Source organism: Salvelinus sp. IW2-2015, unplaced genomic scaffold, assembly GCF_002910315.2.
Source record: "Salvelinus sp. IW2-2015 unplaced genomic scaffold, ASM291031v2 Un_scaffold83, whole genome shotgun sequence".
NCBI lineage: Eukaryota > Metazoa > Chordata > Actinopteri > Salmoniformes > Salmonidae > Salvelinus > Salvelinus sp. IW2-2015.
Window position 1 is genome coordinate 3,408,734 of NW_019942514.1, and position 24,612 is coordinate 3,433,345.

General features: G+C 41.2%; 1 protein-coding gene across 1 annotated transcript in view; it reads left to right on the forward strand.

Annotated features, from left to right (window-relative positions):
* Positions 1-24,612, forward strand: part of LOC112068092 (SH3 and cysteine-rich domain-containing protein-like) — an 82,052-nt gene that overhangs the window by 44,907 nt on the left and 12,533 nt on the right. Inside the window, 1 exon segment of the mRNA XM_070438030.1 lies at positions 17,958-18,052. Within this exon segment, the coding sequence (XP_070294131.1) occupies positions 17,958-18,052 (95 nt within the window).

The following is a 24,612-nucleotide window of genomic DNA, read 5'->3' on the forward strand; positions in this document are numbered from 1 at the left end:
CCATCTTGTCCAAAAAGTTGAGTTTGCCAAAAAGAACCTGGATGATCATCAAGACTTTTGAAAGAATGTTCTATGGACAGATGAGTCAAAAGTATAACTTTTTGTACGGTATGGGTCCAATTATGCCTGGTGAAAACCCAAACACTGCATTCCACAGTTAGAACTTTATACAACCGGTCAAGCATGGTGCTGGTAGTCTGATGGTTTGGGGATGCTTTGCTGCCTCAGGACCTGGACGTCTTACCTTAATAGAATGAACCATGAATTCTGCTCTGTATCAGAGAATTCTACAGGAGAATGTCAGGCCATCCGTCAAGTCTACATGGAAATGGCTAAAAAGCTACAAATTTGAAGTTTTGGAATGGCCTAGTCAAAGTCCAGACCTAATCCCAATTGAGATGGCAGGACTTGAAATGAGCAGTTCATGCTTGAAAACCCACAAATGTCGCTGAGTTAAAACAGTAATGCATGGAAGAGTGGTCCAAAATTCCTCCACAGCGATGTGAGAGACTGAACAACAACTACAGGAAGTGTTTGGTTGGAGTCATTTCAGCTAAAGGTGGCACAACCAGTTATTGAGTGTAAGGGGGCAATTACTTTTTCACACAGGGGCATTGGGTGTTGCATAACTTTGTTTATGAAATAAATGAAATAAGTATGTAATTGTTGTGTTACTTGTTCACTCAGGTTCCCTTTATCTAATATTAAGTTTTGGTTGAAGATCTGATAACATTCAGTATCATAAATATGCAAAAGTAGAGTGAATTGGAAAGGGGTCAAATACTTTTTCAAAGCACTGTATATAGGATGCTGGAGATGTTGAATATGATGTTGAAAATTGGCGGAATTGCACTTTAATTCCTGCCAAAGTACAATGCATTCAGAAAGTATTCAGACCCCTTGACTTTTTCCTCATGTTGTTACTTTACAAACTTATTCTAAAAATTGATTAAGAATGCTTTCCCCTCATCAGTCTGGACACAACACCCCTTAATTAGAGCTAGGGTCTATTTTCCTGAATTTCTGCATGACTGACGTGCCAAAAGTAAACTGCCTGTTACTCAGGCCCAGAAGCCAGGATATGCATATAATTGGTAGCATTGGATAGAAAACACACATGTCTGGGACTATAACAGAATTGATATGGCAGGCAAAAATCTGAAGAAAAACCAACCAGATTGTTTTTTATTGAGGTCCCAGGCTATTATAATGGAAAGCTATTGTTCCTATGTAATTCCAGCTCCCAGATTGCAATTCCTATGGATTCCACTAGATGTCAACAGTCTTTATTCAATGTTTCAGGCTTGTTTCTTCAAAAACGAGCAAGAACTTTTGAGTTTTTGTGAAAAGACCACCGGAACAATATCAGTCTTTCGGCGAGCGAGGAAGAGGGCACGTGCTTACAAATTTTACTTTCCTATTGAAATATTATAGTTTATTTACATTTTAGGGTACCTGAGGATTAAATAGAAACATCTTTGACTTGTTTGAACGAAGTTTAGCGGTAGCTTTTTGGATTCCTTTGTCTGCATGTTGAACGAGTGGATTACTGAAATCGATGGCGCCAACTAAACAGACTTTTTGGGATATAAAAAAAGGATTTTATCTAACAAAACGACCATTCATGGTGTAGCTGGGACCCTTGGGATTGCAAACAGAGGAAGATTTTCAAAAGTAAGTGATTTATTTAATCGCTATTTGTGATTTTGTGAAGCCTGTGCTGGTTGAAAAATATGTTGATGTGGGGCGCCTCAGACGATCGCATGGTATGCTTTCGCTGTAAAGCCTATTGTAAATCGGACAACGCAGTTAGATTAACAAGAATTTAAGCTTTTAAATGATATAAGATACTTGTATGCTCATGAATGTTTAATATTACGATTATTTATTTGAATTGCGCGCCCTCCAATTTCACCGGATGTTGTTGATCCACATTAATGACAAAGCAAAAACAGGTTTTTAGAATTTTTTGCAAATGTATAAAAAATTAGAAATGAAATATCACATTTACATAAGATGCTACAAGCTTGGCACACCTGTATTTGGGGAGTTTCTCCCATTCTTCTCTGCAGTTGACTCAACTGAAAGCTCTATCAGGTTGGATGGGGAAGCTCTATCAGGTTGGATGGGGAATGTCGCTGCACAGCTATTTTCAGGTCTCTCCAGAGATGTTTGATCGGGTTCAAGTCTGGGCTCTGGTTGGCCCACTCAAGGACATTCAGAGACTTGTCCCTAAGCCACTCCTGCATTGACTTGTGCTTAGGGTTGTTGTCCTGTTGGAAGGTGAACTTTCGCCCCAGTCTGAGGTCCTTGGCGTTCTGGAGCTCAATGATCTCTCTGTACTTTGCTCCGTTCATCTTTCCCTCAATCCTGACTAGTCTACCAGTCCCTGCCGCTGAAAAACATCCCCACAGAATGATGCTGTCATGACCATTCTTCACCGTAGGGATGGTGCCAGGTTTCCTGCAGACGTGACGCTTGGTATTCAGGCCAAAGAGTTCAATCTTGGTTTCATCAGACCAGAGAATCTTGTTTTTTAACAGTCAGAGTCCTTTAGGTGCCTTTTGGCAAACTCCAAGCGGGCTGTCATGGGCCTTTTACTGAGGAGTGGCTTCCATCTTGCCACTCTACCATAAAGGCCTGATTGGTGAAATGCTGCAGAGATGGTTGTCTTTCTGGAAGGTTCTCCCCTCTCCACAGAGGAACTCTGGAGCTCTGTGAGAGTGACCATCGGGTTCTTGGTCACCTCCCTGACCAAGGCCCTTCTCCCCCGATTGCTCAGTTTGGCCGGACGGCCAGCTCTAGGAAGAGTCTTGGTGGTTCCAAACTTCTCTGTTTAACTTCTCTGCGCTACGGATCCCTTTAGCGGGATCATTTTCCTAAACAACCGCTGAATTGCAGGGCGCAAAATATTACTAACAATATTTATAATCATGCAATCACAAGTGAAATATACCAAAACACAGCTTAGCTTGTTGTTAATCCACCTATCGTGTCAGATTTTGAAAATATGCTTTGCAGCGAAAGCAATCCAAGCTTTTGTGAGTGTATCAATCAATGCTACAACAGCTAGCCCCAAATTAGCATGGTCACGAAAGTCAGAAAAGCAATAAAATGAATCGCTTACCTTTGATAATCTTCGGATGTTTGCACTCACGAGACTCCCAGTTACACAATAAATGTTCTTTTTGTTCGATAAATATTACTTTTATAACAAAAAAACGCCATTTGGGTTGCGCGTTATGTTCAGAAAACTACAGCCTCGTTCCGGTCCTGAAAGGCAGAAGAAAATTCCCAAACGTATCAGATTCAAAGATATTACTAAAAATATTTATAATCATGCAATCACAAGTGAAATATACCAAAACACAGCTTAGCCTGTTGTTAATCCACCTATCATGTCAGATTTTGAAAATATGCTTTGCAGCGAAAGCAATCCAAGCTTTTGTGAGTGTATCAATCAATGCTACAACAGCTAGACCCAAATTAGCATAAAATTAGCATAAAAGTAATCGCTTACCTTTGATAATCTTCGGATGTTTGCACTCACGAGACTCCCAGTTACACAACAAATGTTCTTTTTGTTCGATAAATATTACTTTTATTACAAAAAAACGCCATTTGTGTTGCGCGTTATGTTCAGAAAACCAAAGCCTCGTTCCGTTCGACGAAAATTCCAAAATGTATCCGTAATGTTCGTAGAAACATGTCAAATGTATTTTATAATCAATCCTCAGGTTGTTTTTAACAAACATAATCGATAATATTTCAACCGGACCGTAACCTATTCAATAAAAGAGAGAAAGAAAATGGAGAGCTACCCCTCTCGCTCGCAGGAACTAATCAGAGGACACCTGACTAGTTTTGAAAAATCTCGCTCATTTTTCAAAATAAAAGCCTGAAACTATGTCTAAAGCCTGTTCACAGCCTGAGGAAGCCATTGGAAAAGGAATCTGGTTGATACCCTTTAAATGGAAGAAAGACGGGCCAGGAAACACAGATAAAAAAATAAAAAATAAATCACTTCCGGGTTAGATTTCCTCAGGTTTTCGCCTGCAGAATCAGTTTTGTTATACTCACAGACAATATCTTGACAGTTTTGGAAACTTTGGAGTGTTTTCTATCCTAATCTGTAAATTATATGCATATTCTACGATCTGGACCTGAGAAATAGTCTCTTTACCTTGGGAATGTTATTTAAAAAAAAATCTGACCCCTAGCGTCAAGAGGTTAAGAATGATGGAGGCCAAACCCTTCCCCAGATCTGTGCTTCGACACAATACAGTCTCGGAGCTCTACGGACAATTCCTTAGACCTCATGTGTTGGTTTTTGCTCTGACATGCACTGTCAACTGTGGGATCTTATATAGACAGGTGTGTGCCTTTCCAAATCCTGTCCTATCAATTGCATTTACCACAGATGGAGTCCAATCAAGTTGTAGAAACATCTCAAGGATGATCAATGGAAACAGGAAGCACCTGAGCTCAATTTCGAGTCTCATAGCAAAGGGTCTGAATACTAATGTAAATAAGGTACTTCTGTTTTTTACTTTTAATACATTTGCAAAAATTTCTAAAAACTTGTTTTCGCTTTGTCATAATGGGGTATTGTCTGTACATTGATGAGGATATATTTTTTTTTAATCCATTTTAGAATAAGGCTGTAACGTAACAAAATGTGGAAAAAGTCAAGGGGTCTGAATACTTTCCGAATCCACTGTATATCATTGGAATGATATAGTTCTTTTTCTATTGTTTGATTGTGCTTTTTACTCACCCAGGAGGCCCCTTAACACCCAGATACTTTAATCAGGGCCAGTAGAAAGAGAAAATGGATGTAACACTAGAAAATGGTTGAGGAAATGGTACGGTGTGGCACATGTGGGTGTGTGAAGCGGCCTGTCTGTCTTACTCTAGTGGAACAGAGTAGAACACACAAACAGAAATAAGGATTCTTTTGATTTTCATACTGTTTTATAACGTCTCTCGCGAGATGCCTGCCTCATCGACAGCCCTTTTGTCTTGGGTGCTGCGCTATTTTATGACCAAGCACAAACGCATTGAAAAAGATTGCTGGCACATTGAACACAGGTATAAATAAATTCCGCGAGAGCTGTTCATGACAAATCATAATAACTTCTGGTCTGGAAATAGAAAATGCAAAGCTAATGTTCTTTTGTGGAGCCCTGTGACAGATTTTTTTCTCAGTCCCTATTGTTTGTGCATGCTGCAGGATTTTTTGCCCACAGCTATCCTTAGTCCAGTGCCCATTTCTCCTACGGACTAACACATTGACATCGTAGAATTCTAAGTATAGCACCAACTGCTCTGGAGCTAATAACAGTATGCTATTGAAAGCCTCTGAGAAATGTGTCTGTACTGTGCTTGCTGGCGGGCTGTACTCTACTCTGCCCCTTTAGCCTGAGAACTGATCCTGAGCCAGTTCTTGCTGTGTGTGTGTCCATCAGTGTGCTACTCTTGGCCAGACTCCCATTACTTCTGAATTTCCCAGGAGTTGGGAGAAAAACCCTATCTCCCTTACAGACAAATTATATTCCTGCCTTGGCCACTGGCACACACAGATGTGAATAGGCTCTGATCCTAATGTTTATATCTCCAGCTCTGGTCTGTGCAATATTTATTTTCTGCGTGCAGCTGACATGTTACAGACGTCATTGTTTTGTCTCAGTGAAAGTTGGCAAACCAGTGCAAACTCCATATTGCCCACTATAATATTGAACATTTTATGGGCAAATCTTAGACATATTTATTTTACCCTCTCTGGCTTCTACGATGGTAGAATGACAAAGTTCTAGTATCAGAACGTTCATATTTGTAATATTTCTATCCAGTCTCTATTTATAATATATTTGACATGTTTATCCTTAATGTCAACTTTGGAAAAGATCAGATAAACACAAAGATATACAATCAAATATGCACTACAAACACACAGCTTTTTCACACACACACACACACTAAGTGTTTATTCTATTCTACTGAGCCATTTACATTGTGGCGAAATCCTGCACAAAGCCTTTACCGTGCGCTGAAACTTTAGTTTTTTTCAATTGTTTAAGCACAATTTTGAAAACAGGGCCCGGTTTGTCAAAACACTACACACAATTAGCACAACCCTACACCAAAGTAGCACAACACTTGTCAAAACTATACACAACTTCATAAAAATAATATTTTGTTACCATACGAAACACACACATTTCATATGACTTCAATCTTTTTTAACCAGTTACACACTGCTGTTGCTAACCTAAAACACTTTTAGCAAGTCTAATTGTCAGTGATTAGACTACTGTAAATGAAGTACACAGAGAAAGTGCAACTATACAAACACTACACAAGACCAATGCTGCAGACTGAGGAAAATATCATTTATTTCGCTCCATATACCCAAATCAGTCAACATGGAGAATCACAACAAAACATGTCCCAGTTTTCATGCTACTACAGTAGTGTGCATAACACTGTTAGCTCAGCAAACAGACAAACATAAAATACTGTATCCAGTACAGGTTACAATTACAGTAAATAACAACAACATAAAAAATAATCTGAAAAAAACTGACAATATTGTACAGAAAATACTACAGTAAACATACTATACATTATCTCTTCGCCTAGCTGGATCTGGCCAGAGAATTTCATCAACATCACAAGCAATATCGTCATTAGCAAGACAACGCMGGAAGAACCATCTTGAATGTCGAATCCATCCTTGCACAGCTGCGGCGTCGACTTGGTCACAGGCGTCCTCCATGGCCTGAATGAGGGGTACCTGAGCCTGGGGCTGGAGATCGTAAACCTTCCACCGCCATGCAGAGAAAAACTCTTCGATAGGGTTTAGAAACGGAGAGTATGGTGGAAGGTATAGTACTGTCAACTGTGGATGGTGTTGAAACCAGTTCTGGACCAAAGCAGAGCGGTGGAATGACACATTGTCCCAGATGACCGTATATTGCATCTGGTGCATTTCATTACCTGCTGTGACGATGTGGTGCAATCGGTCCAAAAATTTGAAAATGTGAGGTGTGTTGTAAGGGCCCATTTTGGCATGACGGAGGCCAACCCCATGCTGTGAAATGGCAGCGCAAAGGGTGATGTTACCCCCACGTTGCCCTGGGACATTGATTATAGCCCTGTGGCCAATGATATTTCTGCCTCTCCTTCTTGCTTTTGTGAGGTTGAACCCTGCCTCATCAATATATATGAATTCATGCAGGATTTCCTCAGCATCCATCTGCAAAACTCCCTGAAATACAGTGAAAGACAAGATTGTGTAGTTCAGGATAGGCCTAGTATACAGTCAATGTAAAAAAGTCATGTGTGCAGTATGCAACATCACAGTGCTAAAGTGAACAATACAAACCTCCACATACTCATGCCGCAGCCGTTTGACCCTCTCTGAATTCCGCTCAAAAGGCACTCGATAAAGTTTTTGAACCTGATGTCTTTTCAGGATGCGTGCCAGTGTTGACTGAGAGACCTGATGGACATTATTAAAAATGGCATGGTCACCGATAATGTTGGCTTGTAGTTCTCTGAGCCTGATAGCATTATTGGCCAAAACCATGTTTATTATCTCTCTTGTTCTTGCGTGAATATGGGCCCCCCTCCTCCTTGTCGTTCCCGACCCTCAATCCTATGTAAAGAATAATACATGTAACTTACTGTACAATGTCACAGGAAGGGGTATCACAAGTGCTGATATGGTGCATACAATAAGCGGCTGATTACTGTAACTGTAGACAGATCTTTTACCTGTTTTCCTGTTGAAAAGTCCTTACGACAGATGCCACTGTATATCTGCTAAGATTTGGCTGAACTCTGAACAACATGGTCCACTAGTGTTGCACGAATGTCATTTGATAAGTTTGGTCCTCTTCTTCTTTGTGTACGTTCTCCTCCTGCTTCAGGTCTTCCTCGACCTCTGGCTCGGCCTCTGCCTCTACCTCCTTCTCCTCCTCTGTGTACTCCTCCTCTCATCCTCACTCTTCTTCTGACTCCATCCATTTTGGTTGAAGGCAGGTGAACCTACCTGCTGCATTTTTATAGTGCTTAAACCTGATTGGTGTGTCTACAATTTAGAAATCATGTGTTTGTGCACCTGATGGCTGTGTTTAACAGATTGGCTCATAGGTGTGGTAATTTGACAGTCAGTGCTTTGGAATTGCAAGGACGTGACATCATGATATACTTCTGTGTCTGATGTATACAAGTGTGTTTAGTGTTATGCAAATCACTGTGTGTAATATTTTACAAATAGTGTGAAGCTGACAATGTGCTTACAGTTGTGCAAATCTAGCCTTGTGTTTTGCTCCTTGAGTGTAAGGTTTTGCTAACTGTGGGAAAAGTATAATTTTAGTGTTTAAGCAATCGTAAAAAACTGTAAGAGTGCATCAGCAGTCAGGGAGGAGAAAATAAAGATAGCTCTTCCGGCTCTGTGTGGGAGCTCTCGGTTGTCGCGGCGGTTTGATAGTGTGTGCAACTCTGCAGAAGTCTATTTTCAGCGTGCTTAGTTTGTAAAGTGTTTAAGACGATAGGCGGTGTTACTGCTCTAGGTCGTGGTTGTAAACTTTCGGGACCGCTCCTGTTATTGATCGCATGGATTAGTAGCAACATTATTGTGAAGCATACAAACCAACAAACCATCAGATGGACAGACAATGCTACTGCAAGACTGAAGTCAACAGCTAAGACCCCCTCTCTCTCTTACTCTCATTTTCCCTCTATCGTTCAAGTGCTTTACACTGCAGCAGACTTTCTTTTTTTCAATGTGCTCTCTTTGATGTTCAGTGTCGCTGGACTATTATTGCCCTGCCAGATGCATTTGAATGAAGAATGGTGCCGGAGGGGATGGCTGCCGTTTTACGGGCTCCTAACCAATTGTGCTATTTTGTGTGTTTTTTCCGCATCATTTGTGACTTATTTTGTACATAATGTTGATGCTACCGTCTTTTATGACTGAAAAGAGCTTCTGGATATCAGAACAGCGAATACTCACCTGGAACTGGATGAAGATTTTTTCTTTAATAAGTCAGACACAACGGATATAATGTTGCTCCCAGACAAGGCCCAAATCCCTGTCATTCGCATGAAGAAAATAAGGAAATACAAGGGGCAGATATCAGGGTGCCTTGTGAGAATTTGTTGGGTAAACCGCCTGTACCCTCCGTTCTATTAGCCAACGTGCAATCACTGGTGAATAAACTGGATGAGCTCCGTTTGAGACTATCCTACCAATGGGACATTAAAACCTGTAATATCTTATGTTTCACCGAGTCGTGGCTGAACAACGACACAGATAATATACAGTTGGCTGGGTTTTCTGTGATTCGGCATGACAGAACAGGTATGTCCGGTAAGACGAGGAGTGGGGGTGGTATCTATTTGTCAATAACAGCTGGTGGGCACGGTGTCTAATATTAAGGTAGTCTCGAGGTATTGCTCGCCTGAGGTAGAGTACCTCATGATAAGCTGTAGACCACACTATCTACCAAGAGAGTTTTAATCTATATTTTCGTAGCCGTCTATTTACCACCACAAACCGACGCTGGTACTAAGACCGCATTCAACGAGCTGTATAAGGCCATAAGCAAACAAGAAAGTGCTCATTCAAAAGCGGCGCTCCTAGTGGCCGGGGACTTTATTGCAGGCAAACTTAAATCCGTTTTACCTAATTTCTACCAGCATGTCACATGTGCAACCAGAGGAAAAACAACTCTAGATCACCTTTGCACCACACACAGAGATGCGTACAAAGCTCTCCCTCGCCCTCCATTTGGAAAATCTGACCATAATTCTATCCTCCTGATTCCTACTTACATGCAAAAACTAAAGCAGGAAGTACCAGTGACTCGCTCAATACGGAGGTGGTCAGATGACGTGGATGCTATGCTACAGGACTGCTTTGCTACCACAGACTGGAATATGTTTCCGGAATTCTTCCAATGGCATTGAGAGTTTACCACCTCAGTCACCGACTTCATGAATAAGTGCATCGACGGCGTCGTCCCCACAGTGACCGTACGTACATATCCCAACCAGAAGCAATCGATTACAGACAACATCCGCACTGAGCATTTAAAAAAATTATATTTAACAAGGCAAGTCAATTAAGAACAAATTCTTATTTACAATGATGGCCTACCCCGGCCAAACCCGGACGACGCTGGGCAAATTGTGCGCCGCCCTATGGGACTCCAAATCACGGCCGGATGTGATTCAGCCTGGACACAAACCAGGTACTGCAGTGACACCTCTTGCACTGAGATGCAGTGTCTTAGACCACTGCGCCACTTGGTAGCCCGGGAGCTAAAGGCTAGAGCTGCAGCTTTCAAGGAGCGGGACACAAATCCGGATGCTTATAAGAAATCCCGCTATGCCCTCAGATAAACCATCAAACAGGCAAAGCGTCAATACAGGACTAAGATTGCATCCTACTACACCGGCTCTGATGCTTGTCGGATGTGGCAGGGCTTGCAAACTATTACGGACTACAAAGGTAAGCCCAGCCGCGAGCTGCCCAGTGATGCGAGCCTCCCAGACGGCTAAATGCCTTTTATGCTTGCTTCGAGGCAAGTAACACTGAAGCATGCATAAGAGCACCAGCTGTTCCGGATGACTGTGTGATCACGCTCTCCATAGCCGATGTGAGCAAGACCTTTAAACAGGTCAAAATTCACAGGGCCGCAGGACCAGATGGATTACCAGGATGTGTACTCAGAGCATACACGGACCAATTGGCAAGTTCACTGACATTTTCAACCTCTCCCTAACCGAGGATGTGATACCTACATGTTTCAAGAAAAGAAAGAAAAGTGCTCAAGATAGCGACGTTAACCTGCCTAAATGACTACCGCCCCGTAGCACTCACGTCTGTAGCCATGAAGTGCTTTGAAATGCTGGTCATGGCGCACATCAACACCATCATCCCAGAAACCCTAGACCCACTCCAATTTGCATACCGCCCCAACAGATCCACAGGTGACACAATCTCAATCGCACTTCACACTGCCGTTTCCCACCTGGACAAAAGGAACACCTATGTGAGAATGCTGTTCATTGACTAAAGTTCAGCGTTCAACACCATAGTGTCCATAAAGCTCATCACTAAGTTAAGGACCCTGGGATAAAAACCTCCCCTGCAACTGGATCCTGGACTTCCTGACGGGCCGCCCAAGGTGGTAAGGGTAGGCAACAACTCATCTGCCAAGCTGATACTCAACACGGGGGTTCCTCAGGGGTGTGTGCTGAGTCCCCTCCTGTACTCCCTGTTCACCCACGACTGCGTGGCCAAGCACGATTCCAACACCATCATTAAGTTTGCTGACGACTCAATTGTAGTAGGCCTGATTACCGGCAATGAAGAGACAGCCTAAAGGGAGGTCAGAGACCTGGCAGTGTGGTACCAGGACAACAACCTCTCCTTCGACGTGAGCAAGACAAAGGAGATGATCGTGGACTACAGGAAAAGTAGGGCCGAACACGCCCCCATTCGCATCGACGGGGCTGTAGTGGAGCGCGTCGAGAGTTTCAAGTTCCTTTGCGTCCACATCACCAACGCACTATCATGGTCCAAACACACCAAGACAGTCGTAAAGAGGGCACAACAATACCTTTCCCCCCTCAGGAGACTGAAAAGATTTGTTATGGGGCCCCAGATCCTCAAAAAGTTCTACAGCTGCACCATCGAGAGCATCCTGACCGGTTGCATCACCGCCTGGTATGGCAACTGCTCGGCATCCGAAAGCAAGGCACTACAGAGAGTAGTACGTATGGCCCAGTACATCACTGGGGCCAAGCTTCCTGCCATCCAGGAACTATATGCTACGCGGTGTCAGTGGAAGGCCCAAAACATTGTCAAAGACTCCAGTCACCCAAATCATAGACTCTTCTCTCTGCTACCACAAGGCAAGCGGACCGGAGCGCCACGTCTAGGTCCAAAAGGCTCCTTAGCAGCTTCTGCCTCCAAGCCACAATTAATCAAATTACCACCTGGTCTATTTGCATTGATACCCCCCCCCCCCCCCCTTTGTTTTTACACTGCTGCTACTTACTGTTTATTATCTATTTATAGTCACTTTACCCCTACCTACATGTACAAATTACCTTGACTAACCTGTACCCCAGGTACATTGACTCGGTACCGGTATTTGCAATATTCTGTATTACCTCCCAGTGGAGGAGGGGGGAATGAATGGGTGTGTGGGGGTGTGTTCACAGACAAAACAAAGGCCTTAAAATGTCCAAAATCGTCCCCGGAAAATGTCAGTAGTAACACACCAAATCAATACAGTTCAAACAACAATAAACAATCAACTCGCACACAAGCTCCCTTTAACTAAAATGTCAACCCAAATACATCTGGAATGGCAATAATACTCCAGCGACACTGAACATCAAAGGGAGCACATTGAAAAAAACGAAGTCTGCTGCAGTATAAAGCACTGGAACGATAGAGAGAAAATTAGACTAAGCGAGAGAGGGGGGGGTCTTAGCTGTTGCACTGTCTGTCCGTCTGATGGTTTGTTGGTTTGTATGTTAAAGTTTCGCAACAATGTTGCTACTAATCCATGCGATCAATAACAGGAGCGGTCCCGAAAGATTACAACTACGACCTAGAGCGGTAACACCGCCGATCGACTTAAACACTTTACAAACTAAGCACGCTGAAAATAGACTTCTGCAGAGTTGCACACAGTATCAAACTGCCGCGCCAACCCGAGAGCTCCCACACAGAGCCGGAAGAGCTATCTTTATTTTCTCCTTCCTGACTGCTGATGCACTCTTACAGTTTTTTACAATTGCTTAAACACTAAAATTATACTTTTCCCACAGTTAGCAAAACCTTACACTCAAGGAGCAAAACACAAGGCTAGATTTGCACAACTGTAAGCACATTGTCAGCTTCACACTATTTGCAAAATATTACACACAGTGATTTGCAAAACACTAAACACACTTGTATACATCAGACACAGAATGTGTCTGCTGATGCGCTCTTAAAGTGGCAGCGCATAGTGAAGGCTTTGTGCAGGATTTTGCCACACTCCTCCCCCCAGAAACAGAGAGGATTCAGGCTTTGGCAGGTTCATGTTCCTACTACACAAAATCAGGGAAGTCCTCATCATCGTAGTCCTCCAAGAAGAGTTCCTGCAGATGTTGCTTTTGCCTGTGATCCAGCTCTTCTGCCGATGGGTAGCAGGGCTTTAGGTCAACAACATGCACCGTCCTGACATCTTCCCCAGTGTCCTCCAAACAGACCAAGTAGTTCACTGGTCCCAACTGCTGCACTACACGGTATGGGCCTTTCCATCTCGAAGCTAGCTTGGCAGTGAACTGCTTGGGGGCCTTTGACAGATGATTAGAACGGATCCAGACACAAGACTGGTGTGGGAAACACATGTCTCGTCCATGTTTGTCATAGTTTCTGAGCTGTCGTTGTTTGGCTTTGATTCTGCTGGCCTCCGCTCTGGCTAGCAAGGTGTGGTGGTGTTGGACTGCATCAAACGCTGAGCAGTCAGGTGAAACGTTGGAACTTTGCAAGACTGTCCATCGGACCTTTTAGTGGTCTTCCCAGGTGGAGTTCGGCGGGAGTGACCCCAGAAGACTCCTGGACCGCAGAGTTCAGTGCAAAGCGAAATTCAGGAAGATCCTGATCCCACCTTGTGTGCTGATCCCCCACAAATGAAGCAGTCATCCCCTTCAGGTTTACCCTCTCGGCCAGGTAGGCCGTGGTCAGCTTGGCAACTACACCCAAGTAGGTACAGAGCTCTTTGTAAATTCTGAGATGAACTGTGGACCTTGGTCAGAGAGAATTTGGTCTGGAATCCTGTATCTGGTAAAGACCTCCCTTCACAGAATTAGAGCAATGGCAGATGCAGTATATAGCCTCATTATTGTTATTTCATTGTGTTACTTTTTTTGCTTTAGTTTATTTAGTAAATGTTTTCTTAACTCTATTTTCCTAAAACTGCATTGTTGGTTAAGGGCTTGCAAGTAAGCATTTCACGGTAAGGTCTACAACTGTTGTATTCGGTGCGTGTGACAAATACAATTTTATTTTATTTGACATTTGGGTTGACATTTTAGTTAAAGGAAGGTTGTGTGCAAGTTTGTTTATTGTTCTTTGAACTGTATTGATTTGGTGTGGTACTATTGACATTTGGCCGAGAAGATTTTGGACATTTTAAGGCCTTTGTCTATGAACACACACCTACACACCTATTAATTCCCCCTCACTCCTCCACTGGGAGGTAATACAGAATATTGCAAATTCTCTAAGGGTTATGACTGGGTTCATTCTTGTCAATTGTTTCTATGAAGTTGGCATTATTATTTTATAAGGTATTACTGGTTTGGGTTACCCCCGTGCTGTGACATGTGTTTTATATGGTGTGTCTTATCCTTTCTCTTCACTGGCTATGTCGCGCCCTGACCTTAGAGATCCCTATTATTCTCTATGTTTGGTTAGGTCAGGGTGTGACTCGAAGTGGGAAAGTCTGTTTTCTATTTCTTTGTTTTGGCCGAGTGTGGTTCCCAATCAGAGGCAGCTGTCTATCGTTGTCTCTGATAGGGGATCATATCTTGTTTTCTGTTTCGTGTCTGTACCTGACAGAACTGTGCGCTTTCGTTTTCACTTCGGTTATTTTGTTTGAGTGTTTTTTGAAAATAAAAATCATGAACACTTTCCACTCCTTTGGTCCACTCCTTTCGACGAGAGCCGTAACAGGCTATCTGGCAAACAGGCTACCCTCTAGGCAGTCTCTTCTGATATGTGTGCATCTGGTAGTGGGTCTCTATCTATCCTACTCTTTTCCTTTAGGCAGGGTTTATACCTGCCTAGAACCCAAATAAAAATATTATTCTTTACCCTCTAACAATACTCCTATAACTTTATGTTTGTATTCTTATCTTTTATTATTTCTTATTGTTGTTGAGAAGGAACCTGCAATTAAGCATTTTATTGGACGGTGTATACCATGTGTATCCTCTACAAATGACTAATAAAACTTCTTGAAATAAAACTTGAAACACACACGCTGTACACGCATACACTATGCAATCTCTCCTGGCCAGCTCGCTCAAACATGTAAAGTGGTATTTTCCACTCTTATCTGGCTGAGCTTAGCACAGCTGGGTGGAGGTCATTTGTCTGTCTGAAGGCAGGTGTATAAAAGCCTGGCACAGAGACACAGGCTCTGACTTTGAATTAACCACACACTGCAGGAGCAGATTGCCCCATGGTGCCTCCTGTCCTATCTGAAATAAGAGCCACAAACAACCGGCTGGCCTGTTCAAATTTGCAGCCTATTTATTTTCCCAAATTCCGAACACACCTGTTCCCTGGAAATTTAATGTCCCCATGTATTGAACGATTGAGAACTAATCAAATGGCTTGTACTTCTCACACTAAAATGTGAGCTTGTAGATTTTATTTGCTGCTCCTCATATAACCTCTAATGCTTCACTATTTCTTATTGGTCTTTCTTCAGTGATCTCCGCTTTCCCAATGTAATGGCCACCATACAGACACATACAGTACATATATTATCACCTAGCGCTAGCCATCAGAGTCGAAATGAGTCGAGCTGTTGGTTTGCCATAATGAATCGCCTAAAGTTTCTGTGCCTTACTGCATTTTAACCCAGAGCCAGCAGAGCATTGCTAGAGAGTAACTCAGCTCATCCATCACTAATATCAGGTGCCCACCTGGGTGATGCATGCTGACCAATTTGGAACACGTCATCCCAAGACACGACACATCATAGCTATGCAGTACCATAACGGCAGTCTGGGAGGAGAGGGACTTTGAGATGTTGTTATTTTTGTTGGAATGGAATAAGACCGTTTAGCAAATGTACAGTACATTGCGGTCTCTACTTTGCTATGATTCTCCCTCAATTCATGAATTCAAGTATTTTCTCCTGTAAGAGAATTACAATGAGAACAAGTTTGTTGACTGGTTGCAGCAATATTTTAGGTCATTGTGAACTCGCGACTAATTGTGACAAAAGTAGAAAAATGCCTTTCGGTGTGGGTGTGTGCAATTACATTAACAAAATGTGTCTGCGATAATTGTGTTAGCTCTTCTCTAACAACATCCTCTCCGCCCCCGCTTTTATTGTCTTTTAATTTCCTGGGCGCTTATGAAAACAGAACAACTAAACAAGGGGATGCTTCCTCCCACTCATGTTGATGATATAATGTTGTGGAAACTTTACAGTAGCAGAACGACTTGAGCAATTCTCCTTCCTTCGATTGGAACAACAGCTCATTATAATCTTGGAATAATCAAAAGGAAACATAGCTCCGAACAGCAATGATTGGGGTTCACAGGATGGCAGAAAGGACACAAGATTAGTTTGATAACAAAGCAAGCACTCTATCATGTAGGAACTATCTTACTTTATGTGCAATCATTGAAAACATTACTATGTTGATTTAAATCACAGTTGGTACTCTCAACATTAGCATTCCCAAATGGACTAAATGGACTCAGTAATACGCTGACTGCGTTAGCGGCAGGACTCATTCTCATTTTACAGTATAAAATATCCCCTTTTCACTACGTTCAGACCACATAATATGGCAACAATATTTGATTATACTAATCATGATATACTAATCACGATATTTCACATTGTTCATCTGCATAATTGAAATCTAACATTAATTTGCATGAGACAAAGTCCACTATCCTATGGTGCCACTGGTGCCAATGACATCTATAGTGCTGCCTACTGGTCTGGTGTAGCCAGGCCCTCAGATCAGAAGGCATGAGTTGGACCGCAGAGGGAAGGAAAAGCAGTCAACAAGTGCTCAGCATATGTGGGAACACATTCAAGACTGTTGGAAAAGCATTCCAGGTGTAGCTGGTTGAGAGAATGCCAAGAGTGTGCAAAACTGTCATCAAGGGAAAGGGTGGCTACTTTGAAGAATCTCAAATATATTTAGATTTGTTGAACACTTTTTTGGTTACTACATGATTCCATGTGTGTTTTTTCATAGTGTTGATGTCTTCACTATTATTCTACAATTTAGAAAATAGTAAAAATAAAGAAAAACCCTTGAATGAGTAGGTGTGTCCAAACTTTTGACTGGTACTGTACATATAAACAATGTACAATTTCAACATAAATAGTTGACTGATTTGTGTTCCAAAATGGCTTAGCATACAAGAAAGGAAAGAGAGAAAAAAGGATAGTCACTTATGACAGAGCATTAGTATCTAAAATACCAGTGATAGATAGTGATCGTTTTATTTTTTACACCATGTGTCCAAATGTCACGCCCTGGCCTTAGTTATCTTTGTTTTCTGTAATATTTTGGTTAGGTCAGGGTGTGACAGGGGGATGTTTGTGTATAGTTGTCTCGTCTGGGGTGGTTGTATGGTATAGGGGGTTTTGGTAGAGTGTATGGGTTTGTGTTGAGTGTAGGTGTCTAGGTAAGTCTATGGTTGCCTGAATGGTTCTCAATCAGAGACAGCTGTCATTCATTGTCTCTGATTGGGAGCCATATTTAAGGCAGCCATAGGCAGTAGGCTTTTGTGGGTAATTGTCTATGTTTAACGTTTGTAGCTTGTGTATGCACTTACGTTTGTAGCTTCACTTTTGTTTTGTAAAAGTGTTCGTTTTTCGTGTTTCATCTTCAAAAATAAAAGAAGATGTATTTCTCTCACGCTGCGCCTTGGTCCACTCTTCCTCAAAGTTACGCCGATCGTGACACCAAAGTTTGTGTGCCAAATTAGAAAAAAAGTTACCAATGTATGCTTGAGTTATTTGACCATGTCGCTGTGAACCTCTAGTAAATAAATTATGCATTTCCTCTTTGAGTCGATTAGTGAATAACAAAAAGCTGTTTTGGATGTCTATGCTCAGACAACCTGTTTGGTGGATTGTGCAGACAGCGTGTGTGTGTGTGTGTGTGCTTTGTAGGAGAGGAGACTGCTGCAGAAGGACATACTGCAGCTCAACACCTATGTGGCTTTGTTCACATTCACACCCCAGGAAAGTGAAGACCTGGAGATGAGGTCAGTGGGATCCACACACACACAGTAACAAAAAACAGACTAATCAACTGTCAGACTAATTTGTTGGATTGCTTAGTTAAAAGTCACTTATCTGCAGAGGCCAAAAGCTCCTAGCAGCTCACTGTCAGAACTGGATGGATGTTTGATTGGTTTCTAAAGGGCCTTGGCTTTGCCTGAACTTTTCCTGCATTCTCTTTGTAATCCCATTGTGTTAACAATTACCTATGCTCATTTTGAATGTCTAACATATACTGTGTTTACCTAGATAAGCAGGCAGGCGTCACTGAATGCATGCTCTAATCACCGCTCAATAGATATTTGTCAGAGTTCTTCTCTAATACAACATGAACAAACATATTTTTTGTTACGCATTATAATTTAATTGTCTGTGATTTGTGTGTGATCTTCCGTTTATACCTGCTCAGTTAAATGACTATAAAACCGTCTCCTAATCATACACTCTCAGAGAAAAAGGTATAGAATTGTACTTATGCTTTTCCTCAATCGCATACAAGCATTTTTTGGAACAATGTTGGTGACACAGAACTCTGTGGCCTTTTGCGAAACAGTACATATGTGTTCAAAATGTAGTTGCCTTCTCAAAACATAAATACATCCATCAAAACAATATTATACCGTCAAAATTGCAAAAAGATCAATCAAAAAGATTAACGCAACCATACTTATCTCTTGAGTCCAAGCAGACAAAGCAAAAAGTTTGTTAAAAATACAAGTAGATACATTTTATTTGCGGTCACTAAATCATGATGATCAAAATTGGAAGTACAACTATCCAAAGGTGCAGAATTATGGGCAATTACACTCCTTTTATGCATATTTCACCAAACAATTTCATACGCATCCAATATTATTACTGATTTTTTTTAAAGAAGCAAAAAGCACAATTTGTAAAGGATTCATTCTTCGGTATCACCACAATCCAAATCAATGTATTCAATAGATAGACTGGTTTGCTCATAGTTTTGTAGACTTTCCATTGGCACACAGAAACACAATAGAAATAAGGAAGGGTGAATACAATGGAGGAACACAACTGTTATGAATGTATAGGCCTCAATCCACACCAAAGCAAAGCTCTAAAATGAAAGGTCACAATGTTAGAGACAAGGACTTAGGAGTAACCCAAAGTTACTTAGAAGTAACCCAACTTCATCTTCTGCATCTCTGCATGTCCGCAATATTGTAAAAATTCATACAAATTAGACAGTCCATTGCCTAGATACAGTATTTCCCTATATTGTACATGGTATGACACTGATGGGGTGATTTTAGAATTTTGTGCACTAGTGTTTACGGATTGCCGGAAACAGTAAGAACAATTGCACACATTTCTTCTCTGTTGAAAACAATGTTAATATTCGGTGAACAAAACACTTAAAGCAGCAATCAGCTGTTGAAACAAAGCAATCTCCCCACCCCTATTTCAGTAAAAAGCTGACCATCTATGATATCAAAATGATAGCCTCAAAACATGGTTAAAACTATGTGTTTACATTTACTTTGTTTACAAACATTGGAGTAAAACAAGCTTATATTTTGGGTTCTGATGGGCTTAGACAGTTGAACTAAGCTCATGAGACATTTATAAGTTATATTCTGCAAGAATCAGTGGGTACATATTATTAATTTCTAAGTTAAAAAAATTGATGTAGCAAGTGAAGATTGCCCCTTTAACAGTACATTTTGTATTCACTGATGACATTTGAATTTAAAGTTAAAGTTTAGCAAAAAGTGGTCTAAGATATGCAAGTTAGGTACAAAGCCAGGAAAAGTATCAGAAGTTCTGTTCATGTGTTTAAGCATTTGATCATTGCTATTCTGCTATAGATTCGTTTTAACACAGATCCAAAAATTGCTTGTACGCAAATAAGAAAAACTGTAAAGCTGAGATCCGCGAAAGTTGAAACAGCGCCACTGGTCTCCCCAGGCACATTTGTTTTTGTTGACTAAATGGAGGTGAGGTGCATCCAAACGGAGGTGAGCAGTGTGGTAAAAAAATGTAAGTACATATTCTTCTGTTCTATCACGCGTGCAAAAAACAGTGTTTGTTGTTTGCAGTAACTTCTTTGTTGTTGTAATATCACACAGACGTGGCAGTTTCAGCATTAACACTTGAAACACTGGGCCTTGAGGGACCCCCCTTCGAGCTAATAAACAGTTACTCTGAATGCAACATTCTAAAGGTGTATTTAATGCATATATGCTATCACAAAAATTATAATTTGGTTGTGTTTATGAAGGTCTTAGGTAACATTAGATACAAAAAAATATTTCAAATAACCCAATTGCAATTGCATTAGTTTATGTTACTGTAGGCTATATGCTAAAACAAAAGAGAACTAATAACTTTTTTCTAGTGTTCAATAAATGTTATGCAGTAGCATCTTCTTTTTATAACAACAACAAAATATATATACTGAACAAAAATATAAACAACATATAAAGTCCACGTCCCTGTTAGTGCTGGGGACAATAAAAGGCAGTTTTGTCACACAACACAAGGCCACAGATATCTCAAGTTTTGAGCGTCATTTAAAAAGTGCTCACAAAACTCAGAAAAACAAAATATACAAAATAATAAAAGTGGGTACAAAACCCGTCGCACACCAGAACATAACTTGCACATAACATACAATCAAACAATCACCGACAAGGACATGAGGGGAAACAGAGGGTTAAATACACAACATGTAATTGATGGGATTGGAACCAGGTGTGAAGGAAGACAAGACAAAACCAATGGAAATTGAAAAATGGGTCAGCGATGGCTAGAAAGTCGGTGACGTCGACCGCCGAACACCGCCCGCACAAGGAGAGGGACCGACTTCGGCGGAAGTCGTGACAGAATTGAATGTTAATTTCTCTACCATAAACCGCGTCCAACGTCTTTTTAGAGAGTTTGTCTGTACGTCCAACTGGCCTCACTACCGCAGACCACGTGTAATGCCAGCCCTCCACATCTGATTTCTTTCTTTCACCTGCGGGATCGACTGAGACCAGCCACCTGGGCATCTGATAAAACTGAGGAGTATTTCTGTCTGTAATAAAGCCCTTATGTGGGGGAAAACTAATTCTGATTGGGTGTGCCTGGCTCCCAAGTGAGTGGGCCTATGCCATCCCAGGCCCACCCATGTGAAATACATAGATTAGGAATTAAAATTAAAATTTATTTCAATTGACTGATTACCTTTTATGAACTCAGTAAAATATTTGAAATTGTTACCTGTTTTTACATTGGATAAAAGTAGATACTCATAGCTAGAAAATGGTATATCACACACTACAGTTGAGGAACAATGGGAAAGTCATTCTACTTTGAAAGTTGATAAACTTCTAACCTCACTTTTGTGAAAATGGCCCTTGAATATTTTTTGGTACACCTACTGGAGAGCTCTTCTTTGTCTACACCCATTCAGCATCGTTCACACCATCTTAAGCTTTAGTTCCACCCATCTCTTTAACGATTCACATGTGAGGCCATGTACTAAACAACCAAAGATTACAAGACTAAAGGCTGGTTTATACTACGAGTGTGTTTGTACATTTTAATCTGGAGTGCCAGAGTGTGCTCTGGGGGTTCGTAAATTCAGAGCTTTTCGCTCTCAGAGCGTTTAGAGCGCACACTGGACGCTCTGGCCGAGAACTAGGGTTGATCTGAGCGTTCTGACCTAACAGCAGTCAAGCACCCAAGCTAACTGGCTAACGTTGGCTAGCTGGCTAGCTACTTCCAGACACAAATGAGAGAACAGCTCACTCTGACCATTTTACTCTCCCTAGCAGAGCTGATAAGGCTATTTTTATGTTATCCAGAGCTTTGGTGACTGCAACTGTGCTGCTGGCAACAATTTAATTACGCTTTTTTGCCAATGTTTACTGACACCGGCCATATTCAACGGGTGTTTGGTGTTCGTAAATTCGTAAATTATTCTGCGAATTTACAAGCTACGTCTATTGACAGTTGTCGCAGTGACATCATGAACATTCTATTGAAATAGTTACTTGCATAGTGGAGTCTTTTGTTAAGACATGTAGCTAGCTAGCTAAACAATGAACCATAATCCCAACTCATAACGTTACTACCCTGCATGAAGCTGCAGGTAGCTAACCAACCAGGTTCAATGTTAACTAGCTAACATTAGGCTATAACTAGCAATGCAAATGGCTCTGAGATACAAATAATATTACTACACTTATTATACATGTAACGTTAGCTAGCGAGCCAGCCAGCTTACATTATCTAGCTAGCTAACAGTACACTTTAACCTGAAATGAAAATGACTTATAAATGTGTAATATCTGAAAATGTAGCTAGCTAGACTATCTTACCCGTATAAATGGATGGACGCTTCTCCCTCTCTGTCACGGATGTCATGGTTGCCCTTAGTTTGAAGATGAAATCCGGAGACAGGTGTTTTATACAACAGCCTTTTGTGTGTTCTCTTTTGGACTCTGTCTGCATATTTACAATCCAACGCCAGAATATTCTCCATCTCCTTAGCTATCATACTCTAATTCCACGGATTTCAATACTCGGTATTGAAATCAGAAAGTGGAGTACTACACTTATGCAGTTCTACTACGTGATATCTTTCAAAAAAGCTGCATTAGAAAGGATTACCTACACATAATGACCAGCTCATGTTATAGACAGAAGTGGGCTACATGGAAGACCAATCAGAACTCATCTCTCGGCATGTCCAGCTGACAAAATATATCAGCCAATCATGGCTAGCGGGAAGGTTACAGATGGCATACAAGTGTGTTAAGGCACATGAAAGTTCACATTCCAGAAGGCATTTCTGCCAAAAAAACGCATTTAGATAAAAAAGGGTACGTTCAAATGGCTCTCCTGTGAAGTAGTGACGCGCGACATACGTCTAGTTTCCTGAAATGAGTCACATTTTTGTTCAGTGTATATATACCCCAACCACCAAGATGCACAGTCATCGAGACTCACGGCCAAATTATGAAAACGTCAGTAGCCTAAACATCTTTAAGCACCAAGTGTGCTTGATAAATAGTGAAAATCAGCACAAAAGCAAAAATGACATTATAATGAATATAATGTAAATGTCGATATGACAGCAGTCAAAAATGGTCAGCTTGTGCTTACATGGTGTGCGTCTTCACGCAATGGCATCAGTTGGAGAATGTCCATGTCACATAAACAACAAAAGCTGTTGAGTGTGTTGCTGATGTTGTTTTTTTCTTGCGATGTAGGGCCTGCTCTCTCAGTGAGGACATTTTGTACTGATACTCGTCCCGTAACATTGTCACCGGCTGGTTGTTATATGTGTGAAATTAGTTTCGGTATAGTTTAAATAAAGTTGAGGAAGAAACCTAAGCATATGCAGCCTGAATGGAGAATGTTTTAGGTACGAACCAGTCCGCGAGAGATACGAATGTATTGCCGGCTGCATACAATGCATTTGGGTAGTAAGATGAAATTACTCAATATCACCATCTACCGGCCTTTGGGCTAGGTATAACTCCAGTTCTGTTTCTGATATTACGATTCTAACAACGACAGTGTGTTATATAGACTTATTTAGGAAATGTCGAGGACGGAGAGGGGCATGACTTTACAAACGACAAGAGTACCATTTTATTTTTATTAATGAGCTGTCCAAATCAAATCAAATTTTATTTGTCACATGCGCCGAATATAACAGATGTAGATCTTACCGTGAAATGCTTACTTACCTTAACCAACAATGTTGAATGACTCACAATCCTCTAAAAACAGAGCCATGTAGCAAGATAGGAAGTGCAAGGAGATTAAATCCAGACTTACAATGAGTTCAATCACGCAATTTTGTATATCTTTGGTTATCCTCATGAAATATACTTACATTTGAGCAACATATTAAGTGGGATTTATTCTGGCATTTTTTGGTAAAATTAAATTAACAAATCATTGAAATGACTTGCTTTCATTTTTATTAAGGCTTAGATTCAATCAGATCAAGCGTTTACCGGCGATGGAAGACACCCCCATAGCGGATGTTTTGGCGGTGTCGAAGGTGGAGCTGAAAGAGTTATAACAATATTTACTAAATAAACTAAAGTAAAAAATACAACAACAAAAAAACACAATAAGGGGGTACCCGGAGTCCATGTGCGGGGTACAGGTTTGTCGAGGTAATTTCTACATCTAGGTATGGGTAAAGTGACTATGATAGACAACGTGTAGCAGCAGTGTAAAAGCAAATGGAGTGGGGGTGTCAATATAAATATTCCGGCTGGCCATTTGATTAATTGTTCAGCAGTCTATTGTCTTGGGGGTAGAATCTGTTAAGGAGCCTTTTGGTCCTAGACTTGGCGCTCTGGTACCGCTTGCTGTGCAGTAGCAGAGTGAACAGTCTATGACTATGGTAGCTGAAGTCTTTGACAATTTTTTGGGCCTTCCTCTGACACTGCCTAGTATATACAGTTGAAGTCAGGAGTTTACATATACAGTGGGGAGAACAAGTATTTGATACACTGCCGATTTTGCAGGTTTTCCTACTTACAAAGCATGTAGAGGTCTGTAATTTTTA